This window comes from Sebastes umbrosus, chromosome 23 (genome assembly GCF_015220745.1).
Source record: "Sebastes umbrosus isolate fSebUmb1 chromosome 23, fSebUmb1.pri, whole genome shotgun sequence".
Taxonomy (NCBI): domain Eukaryota; kingdom Metazoa; phylum Chordata; class Actinopteri; order Perciformes; family Sebastidae; genus Sebastes; species Sebastes umbrosus.
Genome location: NC_051291.1, coordinates 4,559,385 through 4,576,402, shown reverse-complemented (window position 1 = coordinate 4,576,402; position 17,018 = coordinate 4,559,385). Strand labels below are relative to the sequence as shown.

At 43.4% G+C, this 17,018-nt stretch overlaps 1 protein-coding gene across 1 annotated transcript in view; it reads right to left on the bottom strand.

The window, feature by feature from the left end:
* Positions 1–5,279, bottom strand: part of ntf3 (neurotrophin 3) — a 43,523-nt gene extending 38,244 nt beyond the window's left edge. The window contains exon 1 of the mRNA XM_037759773.1: positions 5,090–5,279. Coding sequence (XP_037615701.1) covers positions 5,090–5,107 — 18 coding nt within the window. The 5' untranslated portion in view covers positions 5,108–5,279. The remainder of the gene's footprint in view (positions 1–5,089) is intronic.
* Between the last annotated feature and the right edge of the window lie 11,739 nt (positions 5,280–17,018).

Genomic DNA, 17,018 nt, shown 5'->3' with positions numbered 1-17,018 from the left:
CTTTTATACCTTTTTTCTATCATCTACCATGTGGAAAAATGATAAAACCTACTAGTGGGTGTAGTAGGCCCCTATTTACCCACATCTATGGGGCTTACAGCTACTGATAACGCTTATTTAACAGCTTGACAACAGTCTAATCGGCTGGAATTCTTGTAATTGTCACTCATGTTTACTAACCTCCTAGAAAAAGGCCCTACAAACCCTTAAGGTGCTTGACCTCTGTATAGTCTTGCAAACACCCACATTTGACACAAATCTATTAGAGAAGTCCTTGAGCTCCACTTGACTTTAATTACAAAACCCTTCAATGACTTGAAAAGCCCAAACAACCTGAAAGAAACATTTGTTTGCAGAGTGATGTGTGGAAATGGGTCGGACCTCGGGGATGGAAAAAGTGGTGCTTTGAAGGGGATATGGGTCTAACTGTACATAACCACTGTGGCAATTAGATAACATTAGTGTTTAATTAACTCTCACCCGCCAACTTTTTCATCTTTCAGCGCTTCCATTTACTTGAAACATCTAAGTCAAAGCTTGTGACTGGATAATTTGGACTTGTCAGACTAGATTTTGACAAATGCAGCACAAATGTGGCTAGAAAATAAAAGAGTTTGGATCAGGATCCAAAATCAGATGATCCTTTGGTCATGGGTGTCTGGTTAGCAGTTGAAGGATAAGTCCACCATTTGTTCAAGTCTGTCTTAAAACAACAGCCAGGTGCCCGTATGGACATTGAAACAGTTTTACTTGGCTGTAATCATTCCACCAGTTCATATTGGCCATTAAGAGATGTCATTCCAATGCATTTCCAATGTAAGCGATGGAGGACAAAGTCCACAGTTCTCGTTCAGTGTATTGTGAAGTTTATCTGAAGTTAATGTGAGGCTCAGCAGTCTGAGTTGAACAAATTGGGTGATTATCTTCCAAAGTAACTGTCATGCAGGGATGTCACGAGAACCGATAGTTTGGTACCAAGTCGAAGCCAAAATTCAGAAAACATGACGTCACTTGTTTTTCTACAGTACTGCATCAGGGCTCGAGACTAACGGCATCTAAAATACAACACAGTAAACTCACTATCGATACCCTATTTTTCCCCTGATAATGCTACATTGTGAACAACAAATACATGTTGAAATCAGAGGGGGAAAGCTTGTTAACGTTAGCTGTTAGCAGCCGGTGGGCTCCTGCCGAGCCAACAGCTAACGTTAAAGGTGCACCGAGGGTGGGTGCTATACTTCCGCAATGGCGCCTTCAGTTGGGACGGCGTTATCAGCTGTAACCGCCGTATGAGAGCAGTGCAGAGCGGCACCCGTGAGCTAGCCAGTGGGGCACGCTCACATGGACTAAAAGGCATGCATGGCCGGCCCGGCTATGTCAACAAAGCACAGAGAAGCTCGGATTACAACACACACATAGACGGAGATTGACTTCATTCTCTGCTCAGGTAGACATTACTCCTCTATATCTTTACATAGCAAATAGTTGTTTGCTGCTATATTAATGCTCTGGATGTCATATATAGCACCTTTAAAAGAGCTTGCATTGAGTTTCATTATGATGTGTTCAAGATCTATTCAGTAAAATGAGGTAAACTGAGGTAAATTCTACCGTAATGTGTACAAAAGTAATCTTGTAAAATGTAGTTTCTGGAGAGAAACTTGAATGAATCCAGTTGTTTGAAGAAGATGTTTTCACAGCAATATAAAATGTATATTAGAGAGGGAATTATGACCTGTTTAACTTCCTAAAACTCGCTCTAAGTGTTTATTTTTTTGTTTTTGTTTTAATCGTGGTATCGAATTGGTATTGAGAATCGTGGAATTTCACTGGTGACATCCCTACGTCACGTCAGTCACTAAAGTTCCTCTTACCATCCCTTCACCGCAGCTCAGCACCGAAACACTGTCCAGGAAACAGAGGGAGAAAATTCTGTATTAAAAAGATTAACTTAGGAAGAAATCCACTTGATTTGATTGACCATAAGTAAAGTTTAAATAGACTTGGGAACATATTTAGTTATGAAATACATTTCTCATCCTGTTGTCCATTGAGTAATTCCACTGCTTTTGTTATGTTTACATGCGTTTATTGAGTCAAATGTGTCCAATAGGTTCTTTTCCTGACTGAGCTGTCGGGACTGTCTTGTATTTGGTGATGTAATCGAACTGGATTTTGTTGTGTTTGGGGAATTGTAAAAAACAGACACAGCTTGAGGAGAGGTGGAGAAATGTGAAACATCACATGCTGAGTGAACAGATTTCTGAAACAGGGAGGTTCAGGGACACTAGAAGCTCCGGTCAGTCCCTCTGGAAAGACCACTGTTTCCTCTTTAAAGCTGATATTCTAATCCAGCGGAAAATCCTCAGTGACCAACATTACAAGTAAAACGGTACAAGGGAAAGTAACCTCACACCTATCTTCTGTTTGTTTGTTTATTTAATCCTTTAATTACAAAGGGAAAGTATGGCACGGCGGTGTGGCAGGTACACCTTTTTACACCTGAAGCTTCCGAGCACACAAACAAACAACTGAAGCAGTTTAACTGCCAGAGAGAGTGAAAACTTTCCTTTATTTTCCTCACACATTTTCTCCGTTCGTCTGGGAATTTGAACCAGCAACGCGCTCCGTAAACCTCGAAGCTAAGATTGATGTTGTTTATTTGTGTCATCTGGTGTTGCCGGACGAGTCCTGCAACATAAACGCAAGAAACTGGCAACAAACGAAACAGGAAGAGGGAAAGGAAGAGTACAGCAGATAGAGGCGGGGAGTTGGACACCAAAGCGGTTGGAATGCAGAGCCAAAGGGGACAACAGGAACTCTCCATAGTAACATTATCAGTTTATTAAACCACCTGGGAGACGTTTTGGCCCCCTTCTACTCCTTATCTGCTTTATGTTCTCCCCACGAGCCCGGCCCCCTAATCTGTTCTCACCACCTCGCACCTCTTTTTCTCCTGCAGTAAAACACGAAGCGAACGTTGTTAAACTGACTCGTTGCAGCTGCACTGCACCCGGAGCTCCAACAACAGCCCACAGCTGTAGTAGAAAGCTTTTCTCAGGGCGCCCGGGAGGCCATTTTTTTTACTTTACTCAAGTGCCCTTAAAGGGAGTTACAGAATGGAACCGGCCCCCTCTCTCTCTCGCCTCCTTCCTTGCGTCCTAACTTCCTTGTTCCTGCCAAAGCGTATTGAAGGAGGCTGGGACACAGGCGGACACGAGTCTTGGGTGTGGGGTATAACACATGCACAGTGTAACTGAAGCTGCGGTCGTGCGTTGCCATTGGCTCAATTTCGGCATACCAGATTTTACTGCGCATGTGTGGTACCCAAAGACATGACGAGTTCATGACGTATGACCCAGCCTCGTTCAAAAGGCCTTGGTTCCTGCTGTGTGTCTCAAATCCGCCGCTGCACGCAACAGCTGCTCCGGCTGCGGCCTCTGCGCGCACGCACACACATAAGTGGAGTCCCACAGCAGCAGGAAAGCATCCACCAAAGGCTCAAGACGCCCACTGATGCGCGCCATTACACAAAGCTGTCCAAACCACATGTCATATCAGACATGTCCAACTGCACCGCAGCACTGTTGAGGCCATTAACGCAGAATTGTCTCCACGTTCTGTTATCAGACTGGACACACAGGCACGCTGGCAACATGAGTATTTTTGGGTTACTAGGCTATTTGGCTCTAATCCGCTCTAATGGGCGGCTGTGGTTCAGAGGGTAGAGCAGGTTGTCCACCTATCGGAAGGTCGGTGGTTCGATCCCCGGCTGCTCCGGGTCACATGTCAATGTGTTCTTGAGCAAGACACTTAACCCCAAATTGCTCCCGAAGGCATAATGTGTGAATGAGTATTAAGATTAGATCCTGATGGGCAAAGTTGGCACATTAGTAGCCTCTGCCATCAGTGTATGAATGTGTGTGAATGGGTGAATACTGACATGTAGTGTAAAGAGCTTTGAGTGGTCGGAAGACTAGAAAAGCGCTATATAAATGCAAGTTCATTTACCATTTAATCCCATCAACATTCAAATTCCGGTGTCTGATGGGGAACTTACCCCTGCACGGTTGAGGGAATTTTACAAGGTGTAAAATTGATCCACACATGCACTCCCTTTAATGCAAAACACACTATAACTCCTAATCTGCACAGAAAAGCTCCATAAAGTGAGGAAAACTTAAATTTTTTTCACATCTTATTTGGCTTCATTTAAAAAAGTTTCACCCTTAACAAAGTGCAGAAGTCTTTAACTTTACAAGACACTCACTCTTGTTCCAAAAATGATCAATTATTTAGATGCATATGTCCAAAAAGAGAGTTTAGGACAGGCAGAGCACGTTGGAGAGGACTTTTACGCGCACCGAGGCGCACACAGGTTCTCTAATTTACATGCATGCACAAACACATATGCACGCATGCACACTGGGAAGGAGAGATTCAACGCATATAGTCCGTCTGCCTTTGTGTGTTGCAGAGTCAACTGTGACATATCAGCTTTCACTCCGAGTCGAGGCTCAATTAGCGCGTCGGTAATCCAAAGGTACAAGCTGAACCACATCTGAACCGTCTCCGTGCGCACTGAGCACAGTTCCGCTTCCCTCCTCCAACACGCCTTTGAACAGACTCCTGAGTGCATGTGAAAACAAACAGCAGGAGTCCCTAATGTTTGTGTGCGTAAGCGAGCCAGAACCCAACCCTTCTGTGTACCTGTGCGCACAGAAACACAGACAGAGTTTGGTTCGCCTCACAATTTACTTTTTTTTTTTTTTACCTGAAGCTTAAAGGAAGTCCCTGAACACATCATGCATCTCCTCTTTTGTTGTACAAAAAGGTAAATATTTAATCTGGAGCACTTGAAACCATTCAGACGCTTCTGTGGTGCCAAATCCTGCCAGTTTCCAAAAAACTTTATGAAAGCTTCTCATGCAACTCCAGCAGCTCCAGAGCTCTCCAACACTCTGTGATTCATCTTTTCTAAGTGAAAGTATTGAACACTTCGGGTCAGTCTCTTGTCACTCCACTCGTGTCAGATTCCTCCACGAAGCACCAGAATAGAAGCGAGTAAAGAAGCAGAAGTTCCTACCGTAATAAAGGTAACCATAGCATCGGCGGGTTAGTATCCGACAGAGTCCACATGAAGGAGATTAATCTGCAGACAGAATCCTTTTGAGGAAAACTTCCCACTTTGTGAGGCTGCCTGTCTGAAACCACACTGGTTCTGATCTGAGTGGAGAGGATCAGGGTGGTGCGTAATGCTCTCTCTCTCTCTCTCTCTCTCTCTCTGTCTCTCTCTCTCTCTCTCTCTCTCTCTCTCCCTCACTCCCTCACTCTCTCTCTTTCTCTCTCTCTCCCTCTCTCTCTATTTCTCTCTCCCCTCCTCTCTCTCTCTGTGTCTGTCTCTCTCTTTCTCTCCCTCTCTCTCTGTCTCTCTCCCTCACTCTCTCTCTCTTTCTCTCTCTCCCCCTCTCTCTCTCTTTTTTTCAATTTTCAATTTGCTCTCTCTCCCTCTCTCTCCTCCTCTTTCTCTCACTCTCTCCCTCTTTCCCTCTCTCCCCTCCTCTCTCTCTCTGTCTCTCCCTCTCTCTTTCTGTCCCTCTCTCTCTCTATCTCTCCCCCCTCCTCTCTCTCTGTCTCTCTCTCTCTCTTTCCCCCTCTCTCTATCTCTCTCTCCCCTCCTCTCTCTCTCTGTGTCTGTCTCTCTCTTTCTCTCCCTCTCTCTCTGTCTCTCTCCCTCACTCTCTCTCTCTTTCCCCCTCTCTCTATCTATCTCTCCCCTCCTCTCTCTCTCTGTGTCTGTCTCTCTCTTTCTCTCCCTCTCTCTTTCTGTCCCTCTCTCTCTCTATCTCTCCCCCTCCTCTCTCTCTATCTCTCTCTCCCCTCCTCTCTCTCTCTCCCTCTCTCTCTGTCTCTCTCCCTCACTCTCTCTCTCTTTCTCTCTCTCCCTCTCTCTCTCTTTTTTTCAATTTTCAATTTGCTCTCTCTCCCTCTCTCTCCCCCTCTTTCTCTCACTCTCTCCCTCTTTCCCTCTCTCCCCTCCTCTCTCTCTCTGTCTCTCCCTCTCTCTTTCTGTCCCTCTCTCTCTATCTCTCCCCCCTCCTCTCTCTCTCTTTCTCTCTCTCTGTCTCTGTCTCTCTCTCTCTGTCTCTCTCTCTATCCCTCTATCTCTCCCTCTGGCTTTCTCTCTCTCTCTCTTTCTCTCCCTCTCTCTCTCTCTTTTTTCAATTTTCAATTTGCTCTCTCTCTCTCTCCATCTCCCTCTCTCTCTCCCCCTCTTTCTCTCCCTCTCTTTCTCTCCCTCTCTCTCTCCCCCTCTCTCTCTTTCTCTCCCTCTCTCTCTATCTCTACCTCTCTCTCCCCTCCTCTTTCTCTCTCTGTGTCTGTCTCTCTCTGTCTCTCTCTCTTCCTGCCTCTCTTTCTCCCTCTCTCTCCTTCTTTCCCTCTCTCTCCCTGTCTCTCTCTCTCTCTCTCTCTCTCTCTGGACAACATAATCTACGCCTTCTTTCCCTCTCTCTCCCTCTCTCTCCCCCTCTCTCTCTCTCTGGACAACATAATCTACGCCTCTCTCTCTCTTTCTCTCTCCCTCTCTCTCTCTCTCTCTCTCTGGACAACATAATCTACGCCTCTCTCTCTGTTACAGGACAGATGGCTCTTGGTGCATGTTGCTGTAAAGACCTGCCTGCATGCTGCCACTGTCTGTCGGCGGAGCGAGCCTGCTGACATGAATTAGGACACCGAATTAGGAGCGCGTGTGTGTGTGTGTGTGTGTGTGTGTGCACGCGTGTGCATACGTATGTGTGACTCAAAGCAACCTTTACATCTTTATGTAGTGCAGGCTGACATTTGGCAGGTTGCCCCAAAGTTTCAAGTCAAACAGGGTTACATGCCTTTGAGAATAAAAAAAAAAAACTTAATGAACTACTAAAGCCCAAAATACAATAAAAAAATGAACTGGAAACACACTGTGAAAGGGTTAAAGTTCTAAGACGAAAACATGGACAATAGTCCTGTCAATCACAAGGTAGCCAGGCCCTAAAGCATCCCCTGCTTTATGGCCTGTTTGACTCTAAACGGGACCATAATTTACTAAATGAACATCATGCTGTTTTGAAGAAGACTTGAAACTAGCGACTGAGACCATAAACTCATGTTTACAATGTTTACTGAGGTAATAAATCAAGTGAGAAGTAGGCTCATTTTCTCATAGACTTCTATACAATCTGACCTCTTTTTCCAACCAGAGTTGCCGCCCCTGCTGGCTATTAGAAAGAATGCAAGTTAAAGGCGCTTCCTCACTGGCTCGGAGGTTGCCCACTGGCTGCTGGCTACTTTCATTGGAAAACAGTTGGCAACACTGGGCTGGGTTTTTTCAGTTGGATCATTTTTAAAATCTAGCGTACGCTTGCTGGTTTCTCCAATGTTGCCGACCCCAGCTTTAACTAAGTACAGTAGTTCTAGTTGCCTAACCATAAGCAAAGTTCAACCATAGAGATGGCAGATAAGAAAACACTTAACGTGTTATTATCGTGTTAACTTTGACAGCCCTACTCTAATGTGAATCATATTGTAAAGCACAAACAAATGACTGATTTTATCATTTATGTATCTGCTCTACCGGACGTCACTGTGTTGTTGTGAACACAGCTGATTCTCCTGCAGACGCACATGGTTTTATTCCATGGATGCGTGCTTGTGCGTTCAAGCTTACGCATCCTTTTGGACAAACTCGTCTGTTTTTGTGTCTGAGCCGATTCACAACCCAAGACATCAAAAACAGACTTGGCAGCGTTCTGCGGTTCTTAGCTGCACATCTGGTCTTCCTCCTCCATCTCTTGTCAATCTCACCATAGCACATCTGCTAAAGCTATGAATGCTTTCTTATTAGACAGTGCACACAGGCAAGATCCGATCCGACTGATAATTGGACAGGTGGGTGGTTGATGGACTATTATTATTAGACTCTAACAACAGCACTTAAAGATCTGTCAATCAAATAGCTGCAGTTGGATTAAGACTATGCTGATGGAGATTAAGGTTTTCACCATTATAGGGTTTGAGCTCGCCAAAACGCACCCGTAAAGGCTGATTTATACAGTCTGACAGAGGGTTTGCATGAAAGGCTAAACCGAGGGCAAAAAAAGCCTCCCTCCATGTGCAAATTCTCCAAATGTTAAAGAGACCCTGCAGAGGTTTTGACCACTAGGGGCGCTATGTATGTGGGGTGGAAGCAACAAAAATGAATTGAGGTGATGAAAATGTATGTGAATTGAGAAATACAGCCATAAAAAAGGATGTGAAATGACAAATGGAGTGATAAATTATCAAGTGATTTGATTAATTTAAAGCCGATTGGACTAAAACAGTCATGATATGATGAAAACACAGCCCACTTTATGATAATCTCATGCAGTTTGGGTCAAGTCATAGTCAAGTCAGCACACTGACACACTGACAGCTGTTGTTGCCTGTTGGGCTGCAGTTTGCCATGTTATGATTTGAGCATATTTGTTATGCTAAATGCAGTACCTGTGAGGGTTTATGGACAATATCTGTCATTGTTTTGTGTTGTTAATTGATTTCCAATAATAAATATATGCATACATTTGCATAAAGCAAGCCTATTTGCCCACTCCCATGTTGATTAGAGTATTTAATACTTGACAAATCTCCCTTTAAGGTACATTTCAGATAAAGAATGTGCGTTTCATTTGCGATTAATCACGATTAACTACGGACAATCATGCAATTAATAGCGATTAAATATTTTAATCGATTGACAGCCCTAATAATAATACATTTTATTTACATAGTGCTTTTCATGAAAGTCAAAAACACTTTACACAGGTAAAATGATAATAAATAAGAACATCATAATATATAAAACACAACATTAATCACACATTCAAAGAAGTATGTTGAGAAAGGGAGAAGTTGTCTCAAACCCGGAAAGGCTGTTTTCCATGGAACTACTTAGAAAAGGGAGAGTGCCTCGGTGTCTGGTAGCACTTTTTGCACTTAAGTTTTGCATTTTACATTTCATATTTGCTTGAGTTAAACTGACAAAAAACAGCAAAGAAAAGACAAAGCACAGCCACTGGTCCTTTGTTGGTGCTTCCAAAATTAAACCATGTTCATAGTGCTCCTCCAAGGCAGTTTGGCACCACTAGACGGTCTGAGGAATGTTGAAACACTGAAACAGTTGGTACATTTGAAACAAAAGACAAGTGCATCTGTGGCTTAAGGTGACTCATAACTTTAACCATTACCTGGTTTACTCTCATGCCTGTAACCTGACCTGCACCGAGAAAGACACAGTGGCGCCAACACAAACGGCTGCATTTCAAAAAACAACAAGGCTCAATCACAATTTATATTAAAACTCATGTTGAAATTTATAGTTGTTTTTCTTTTTCAGTCTTAAGTTGTGCAATTCACACGTGAACTTGAACTTAGTAATGACCTTGACTTGAACTTTCAGACTGTTACCTGCCAGATCTTTCTTCACATCTCGAGAGCAGGAAGCGAAATGTGACTTTTTCCCAACAGATCCCGTCAGAGATAAAGCATTGACAAGTCTGCCCTCACTGCGTGTTTTTCCACTTATCTCTATGTGTTACAAAGTGACGAACATACTGTATATTGTTATTTCCCTCTCTATGACTAAGCATTAGTAATACATCATAAGAGGGTCCCCTTAATACCAGCCTTTGGTTCAGCATCATCACTGTAAAGGACGTGTTCAATTTTTAACGAGTACAATGGCAACGCACATCTCCAGCGGGTCCCTCGGGTTCCCCACGTGACAACGACAACTGTGTAATAATTATCCTGGACCGCGGTGAAATCATCAAATATGAAAGGAGCGGGAGAGGGGGGGGGGGAGTTTTAGAGGAAGTAAGTGGGGATGAAGAGGCAGAGGAGGAGAAAAGAAAAGGAGTCAGCTGAGAGAGGGGAGGATGACGAAGGAGAGGAGTAGCTGGGAAAGATGGAGAGGAGGATGACAGATGTGAACAAAGAGGTGAGAGGAGAAGATTATGCAGAAGGAGGAAAGGTAGAAAGTGAAAGAAGGAGACATTTAAGAGGAAATATATGATCAGTCTAGCATCATCTACAGTATCAGAGTCTGCTTGACTCTGATGGACTTCCCATCAATGAACCTGCAGGCTTTTGGCGGGACTGGCTGTGAGGCCCCTCGTAAGGGTCGTCTTTGGGGATTTTCCAATCAAGTGTACTTGTTTGTATGGTGATTCTGGCCATACCCTCTTTTCCTTTACTAAAAGAGAGGTTACTTGCCTGTTTAGGATCATCTGTTATCCCAACTACATTAATAGACGGTGCCTCCAGCTACCTGCAGCTTTATAGACATGGAACCAGTGGAGCAGGTAAACCAGCCAGAGGACTGTCACAGCATTGACATCTTTTTATTCTGTTGTCAGGAGACTAAAGTATAAATGGTGATTTTATAGTGACTCATATACTCTTAACCAAGACGAGCAATAATTCTTTCATCGTTGTACTGAAACTATCAATTTAAGCAAAGCTTTTAAACTAGTTCAGACAGAATAACTCAAGTTTTACTGTTATTCTCACCTGACATACTCCTCATGGAAACATACATCCAGTGCACCTTTTCCATTATGGAAATACACTCCCATAACATCACTCCCCAAGCAGAGGGCTAAAGTATTAGCAATGGTTTCTCTGCATTTCTGAAATGCGTAGCCGATATTGTAGCTCGCTAGAGCCTCGAATCAGAGTATGTCATCTCAAAGGGCTTTACAGGCCCACACGTTTGCAAAGAAAACATGACGGTAATTGTCTTGTGATTGGTCAATCGAACCAAACTCTTCAGATTCTGCTCCGCTAGGCGGGTATTATGCAAATGTGTTACTTGATGATATCACGGAAGTTACGGAAGAAAAGGCTGGACCTCAAGCGAGGCGTTTCAGGCAGTTCAGAGCCGTGTTTCTGTCCGTTTGACTTTGTAACTTTGCAGATGTTTTACATGCACAAAAAAACTATAAAACACACTAAAGGAAAGGGAAATTGCATAAAAGCATAATAGTTCCCCTTTAACGATTTACCTTAATGATTAGAGAGGGTGCTTTCAGTCATTAAGCGTTTCCATTTGCGCAGTAATATCACTGTAGCAAATATCATGAGACATTTAAGCAGCAAAGCTAAAAAAAATTAGTTATAAACTTGACAGAGGAAACAGAACTAAACTTTTATCTTGTGAAATAAATCCATTTTACGCTGCTGTACCTTGTGCGTAAATGTGCGCAGCATCTCTCTTAATGGCGACGCACTTGCCTACCCTGGGGTACCGCTTAAATTGCAGTACGCTAAAAGGTTATTATGGATTTTTTGCCCAATGACGCCAAAAATATATTGCCTACCCCAGCTTTTAGGGGACAAACCAGTTTCTTGTGGGAATTATGCGCCTACTCTGCTCTTCCTTCTTGCTTTTGTTTTGTCTGTCCTTATGTTTGTTTAATCCTCCTCATATAATAAATATGACTTGTATTAACCTGACTGAGTTCCAGATTCTGGGGTTGTTCCATACAGAGCCTGAAACATGACGCCATGTTGGGATACCCCAGATAACCCCAAACAAGGAATATTTTTCTGACAGGCTAAATCCTGACGAGATCACAAATAACATCCTAAATTACATGAGCCGGATTACATGTGTTTGCACAGTAAATGCCGTGTGATTCATGCGGAGATCCGAGCACGCCCGTTCAAAGGCACCGCGCGCTTGTTTCTTTGTTTGCACCGCGATAGGCATCGCCAAACAATCCCAACCACCAACAGCAAACACTGCTCCTGTTGCAAATATCAACACGGAGTAAATGACGGGACAATGTTTTTGTCACGGCATCGTGCGACTCTCTGTTCCGTGGAAAACTAAACCACAGTGCTGACGGACGCACGTATTATTAAATAGAGATAGCACTCGCATGCTTATTCAAACTCCAGTAGGAAGACAAATGCAAACACATAGTCAGAATTAATAAAGACCGATGTGTGCTGGCACACAAAGCAAACACACCTGAGAGAGAAAATGAACGAGTGAGGGTGAGGAGGTGACAGGAAGTGAACATAAAGGGGATAAAGAGGAGGAAGGATGGAAGACATGATGTAAAGCAGGTCGTAGAGAACGAGGGCAGGGAAAGGGAAAAAGAGAAGGTGAAGAGGGCTTTGCCAGTCCGCTCTACTGCCTCCCAGACATTTAGGCAAATAAACAGAGAGTGAAGGCTGTGGTGTGTGTGTGTGTGTTAATTGATCATGCAACCTGTAGCTTTGACAGAGTGGAAGTCTTCCTGCATGCTGGTGAACACAGACAGACCTCACAGGGAGAGAGTGTATTTGTGTTGACACAGACACGACGTCGCTGCTGATTATAGACTACTGGTCTTGAGGGACTGTGTTTAGTGTGTGAGAGTATGTACGAACATGTGTGTACACGTCTGTGTAACAGTGTTCAATCTTTTTTTTTCCTTTTCTCGTCAGAATGTGTGCATGTGTTTTGTCAGTGTGTGCGTTCAGGTTTTAGTGGTCAGAGTTTGTGTATTAATGTACGTCTTTGAAGCATCAAAAGCATGAAAACTTTTGTACTACATGAATGTGTAGTCATACAAATATGTGTTTGTGTTTACACTGCATGTTATTCCCCATAAATCTGATGTATAAATTTTAGATATTATACATATCAATGCATTACCACTAACCTCGTGATAAAAGACAGTAAAGAATACAAAGAGAATATGATCTATGATTCGTTTAATTATTATTGCTATGAATTTTTTCCCCCCAAAATTTAAACAGCAATTAGACAAAAATTTTGTTTTATTTCTTTATTTCTCTAAGGTTCATTTCACCCAAGTTACAAAAACACATAGACCTCTCTCTCACTCCCAACTTGTCAAATACCGCCGCTTGGTCATTCAGTGCCCCTCGGCACCGGAGACCGACGCTCGGGATAACCCTCTTGCGTTACCTTTGGAGGGACCGGCAGACGGCATGTCAGTGTACACTTGTTACATGCGTAGTGTCCTTTCAAAATAAACTGGCGTTTTCACAGGAAGTTAGGTTTAGACAACACAACCACTTAGTTAGGGTTATGAAACGGTTGTGGTTGGCGTTAACGACTCATGTGACTAGTGACTCACGGGACTGACGTTACTAACGACTCACGTGACTAAAGACTGACATTTTAGTTTCGGGGCACGAACACAGGTCTCCCGGTTGAAAGTCTTGTGTTTGTTTGTTTATTTACTTATTACAATATTTTATGATGGCTTTGAGGAAAGATTCGATGGATTTTTTGCTGACAAGCAGGGCCAAAGAGAGAACGTAAGAAACAAAAAGAAAAACGTCTTATTAACGAGGAAAAGAAAGAAAAAAAGAGAAATCAGAGGAAAGACCAATGATGATGATTATCAGAGCAGAACACTGCATTATTCATCCTGCTCTCGGGAGCAGGAGGAGTGATGGAGTGAGAGAAGGTAGAAAAGTAGGTGAGGGAGCAAAGGAGGAGAAATGAGCAAAGAGCACGAAGAGGAGAGAGAGAGAGAGAGAGGGAGGAGGAGGATGAAGTAGACAAGTGGTTAGAGGATACGTGTGACAGGAGGTGAGACAGATTAAAAGAAAAGAAGGGTACTGGAGGACAGAGGAGGAAGGACAAACAGAAGATGAAGAGGTGAATGAGGATGGAGAGAGAACTTACATTCATCCTGTCCTTTACCTACAGTTAATGTTGGTTTCTTTTAACCTTAGTCCACAGTATTTCTCTAACCTTAACCAAGTAGTTCAACTCAATCAAAGCGTAAACACAGCAGTGGCAGGTCAGAACACAGTTGTAGGTTATGAATCATTTTTGAACATCTGTAAGGGCCTGGTCACACCTCAAAGTGGCGCGGTGAAATGAATCGGCATGTGTGCAAAATGTTTGGTGCTAGAAGCTTGGTAATGCCGTGGCTACTCACAGGGCTAGTTGGTGAACTGCTGTAGCTGGCGAGCTAATAGCTAACATGCAGTTCATTCGAAAGAGTCCAGAGGTGGGACCAAGTCATTGTTTTGCAAGTCACAAGAAGGTCTCAAGCCTTTGCACTCAAGTCCCAAGTCCTAAACTTTGAGTTTCGAGCAGTGGGCAACTCCCGGGTCTGAAAATGAAGCCAATGCAGAAGCGCCTTAGACTTGTATTCTTTCTAATAGCCAGCAGGAGGCGACTCCTCTGGTTGCAAAAAGAAGTCTGATTGTATAGAAGTCTATGAGAAAATGACCCAACTTCTCACTTGATTTAACTCAAGGCTTCAAAACACCACATAGCGTGACACACAAACCAATGGGTGACATCACGGTGACTACGTCCACTTCTTCTATACAGTCTATGGTTTCGAGTCCTAAACATCATAATACGCTCTTCATCAAATGTAATACCATTTTAACAACAGAGTAACTGGCGGCAACTGGCAATCTGTAGCGTAACGTTAGTTCTTCATAGTTTATCTCTTGCAACTTGATTGGACGCTGTCGGATTGGTTCAAACAAAGTGGATCTGTGGAATCTAGTGTGAGATAATCAAACAGAAGTCCCAAAAATACACCATAAATAAAGAGTCCAGAGTTAAACAAAAAAAACAACACCACTTTTCGGGGATTCAGCAGTAAACAAGGAAAGATCAGTTCAGTTGTTTCCCCCCCTCGAGTGAATCTCACCAAACAAATAAAGGATCTCTGTTCAGTTTGTTCAGTTCGGTTATTTCCCCACAAGTAAATCCCCTTCTCGAACGAATCAATAACCTGAAGGATCTCTCAAAAAGTAAATAAACCCAACATCTCCCACGCTGTCAGAGTCACCCCCGGAACCAGGCAGCTGATCGTCTTCGTGCACACACTTTTTAAATAACATACTTTTTAGTCTTTGGGCTTGGTGGAAGGTATCAAGTATTATCAAGTCAAAAGGCTCCAAGTAAAGTCGCCAGTAATCACATTAATTGCAATTAACTATGGACAATCATGCAATTAATCTGGATTAGATATTTTAATCGATTGACAGCCCTAATTTAAATCCATCCTGATGTCATTATCTGATGTTGATGACTACAGAATAGCAGGCAAGCTGTAAAAATGTGACCACAGTCATTATGTGCTTTCTCAAGAAAAGCACATAATGTTACCCTTTTTTTTATGAGCATCAAAATCATCACAGAGGCTGCTTGGAAGTGTTTAGAAAGAAGTCTGGGACTGTACTTGTGCAGTACAAGTCGGTACAGGAATAATTGGAGGAGTGAAGACAGTCGTCTTATGACGATGTTGCATTTGAAAGACAGCAAAGAAGGGAAAAGCAGTGTTAAAGACTGATTGACGGTTACTGTCTTTTCGGTACAGTTCGTGCATGATTGGATGCAGTCACGAAACTTTGCAGGTCAAGATTAAAACGATGGTTGAGTTTGTAGATGTGCGCTGGTCCGAGCAAAGGGCGGTGAAGAGGCCATTGGCTCTCCCACTTTACGCCCCCTTGTCCCATTTGGCGTCACAGCCGGTGTGATCCCATCGCAAGATGCTCTGTCGTTTTCAGCTTATTTCCTGCAATAGCTCCAGCAGGGGACCCCAAACTTCCCTTTCCCGGGCCACATTAACCAGCTCTGACTGGGGGATCCCGAGGCGTTCCCAGGCCAGTGTGGAGATATAATCTCTCCACCTAGTCCTGGGTCTTCCCCATGGCCTCCTCCCAGCTGGTCGTGCCTGGAACACCTCCCTAAGGGAGGCGCCGAGGGGGCATCCGTCACTAGATGCCCGAACCACCTCAACTGGCTCCTTTCAACGCAAAGGAGCAGCGGCTCTACTCCGAGTCCCTCACGGATGACTGAGCTTCTCACCCTATCTCTTTTAAGGGAGATGCCAGCCACCCTCCTGAGAAAACCCATATCTAAATTAATGATCTTTATTATCTTTTTTCTTTGGCAAGTTATCATGGTATAAGCGGGATAGTGCCCTTCCAGGTGTCCATGATCAGGAATTATTCAACAACGGGGAGGCCAGAACCATTCACCGAACCAGTATCAGCAAATACTCAATATTAAAGGCCTGTTAAACCATTTTGACTATGCTTATCTATTTCGTTGAAATCACTGAAATGAACCCATTGGCTCTCCAGCCACTGCGGCAGATTTGCATATTAGGCCGGACTTTTTGTTGAGTCACTTACAGCTGTTAGTCAGACTTTGACTGTAATGACCGTTTCAATAGAAAAGGCTAGCGAAAGCGTCACGTAGAAGGAATGTAGAGTGACTGAAGGGGAAAGGAGTTTGACAGTACTGATGTTTAAGTGCTACATGGATCTCCCTTCAGGGGGAAATGTCTTTTTTTACTATATATGTGAACTTGTCTCATTTCTGTTTTAATTTTTGAAAGTTCTGTTTTCAGTCAAAATCAAAACAAATTATATGATGATTAATAAATATCATTATCGTTTTTCCACCTCCATTTCTGCACGTTCTGATGTAGAAACTGATGAAGTCACGTCATTGTTTCAAAACATAAATGCTACCCCCCAAAGAACGCTTGTGTGCAGAAACTGCACCGGTGCGTTGTGAATTGGCCAAAAGTCTTTTGAATTTTTCAAGAGTCGGGCGCTTTCAATCCTTGGGAAGCCGCCCCCCCCTTAACGTTTTTGGGATGAATGAGCTGCCGAGTCGAGCGCTCCATTTTGTCATGTGAATGTTGCTTTACTGAACTGCACTCAGATCGCTGAGAACACACAGATACAGATGTAGACATGTGACATCTCACTTTGTATTGCATGCTTACTGAACTCCTTTAGTGCCTCACTGATTATGTATAATCAAGTGTGGTAGGTAGCACTCTATAATAAGGGTGCAAATATAGTTAAGTACTGCTTAGCCAGTGCATAAAAGTTAATTTCAGACATGCATTTGCTCTGCCTCTCTGATAGCAGAACAGCACCTATTCTCCAAGAAATATGAAGCTACTGTTTTTTTCCAGTCC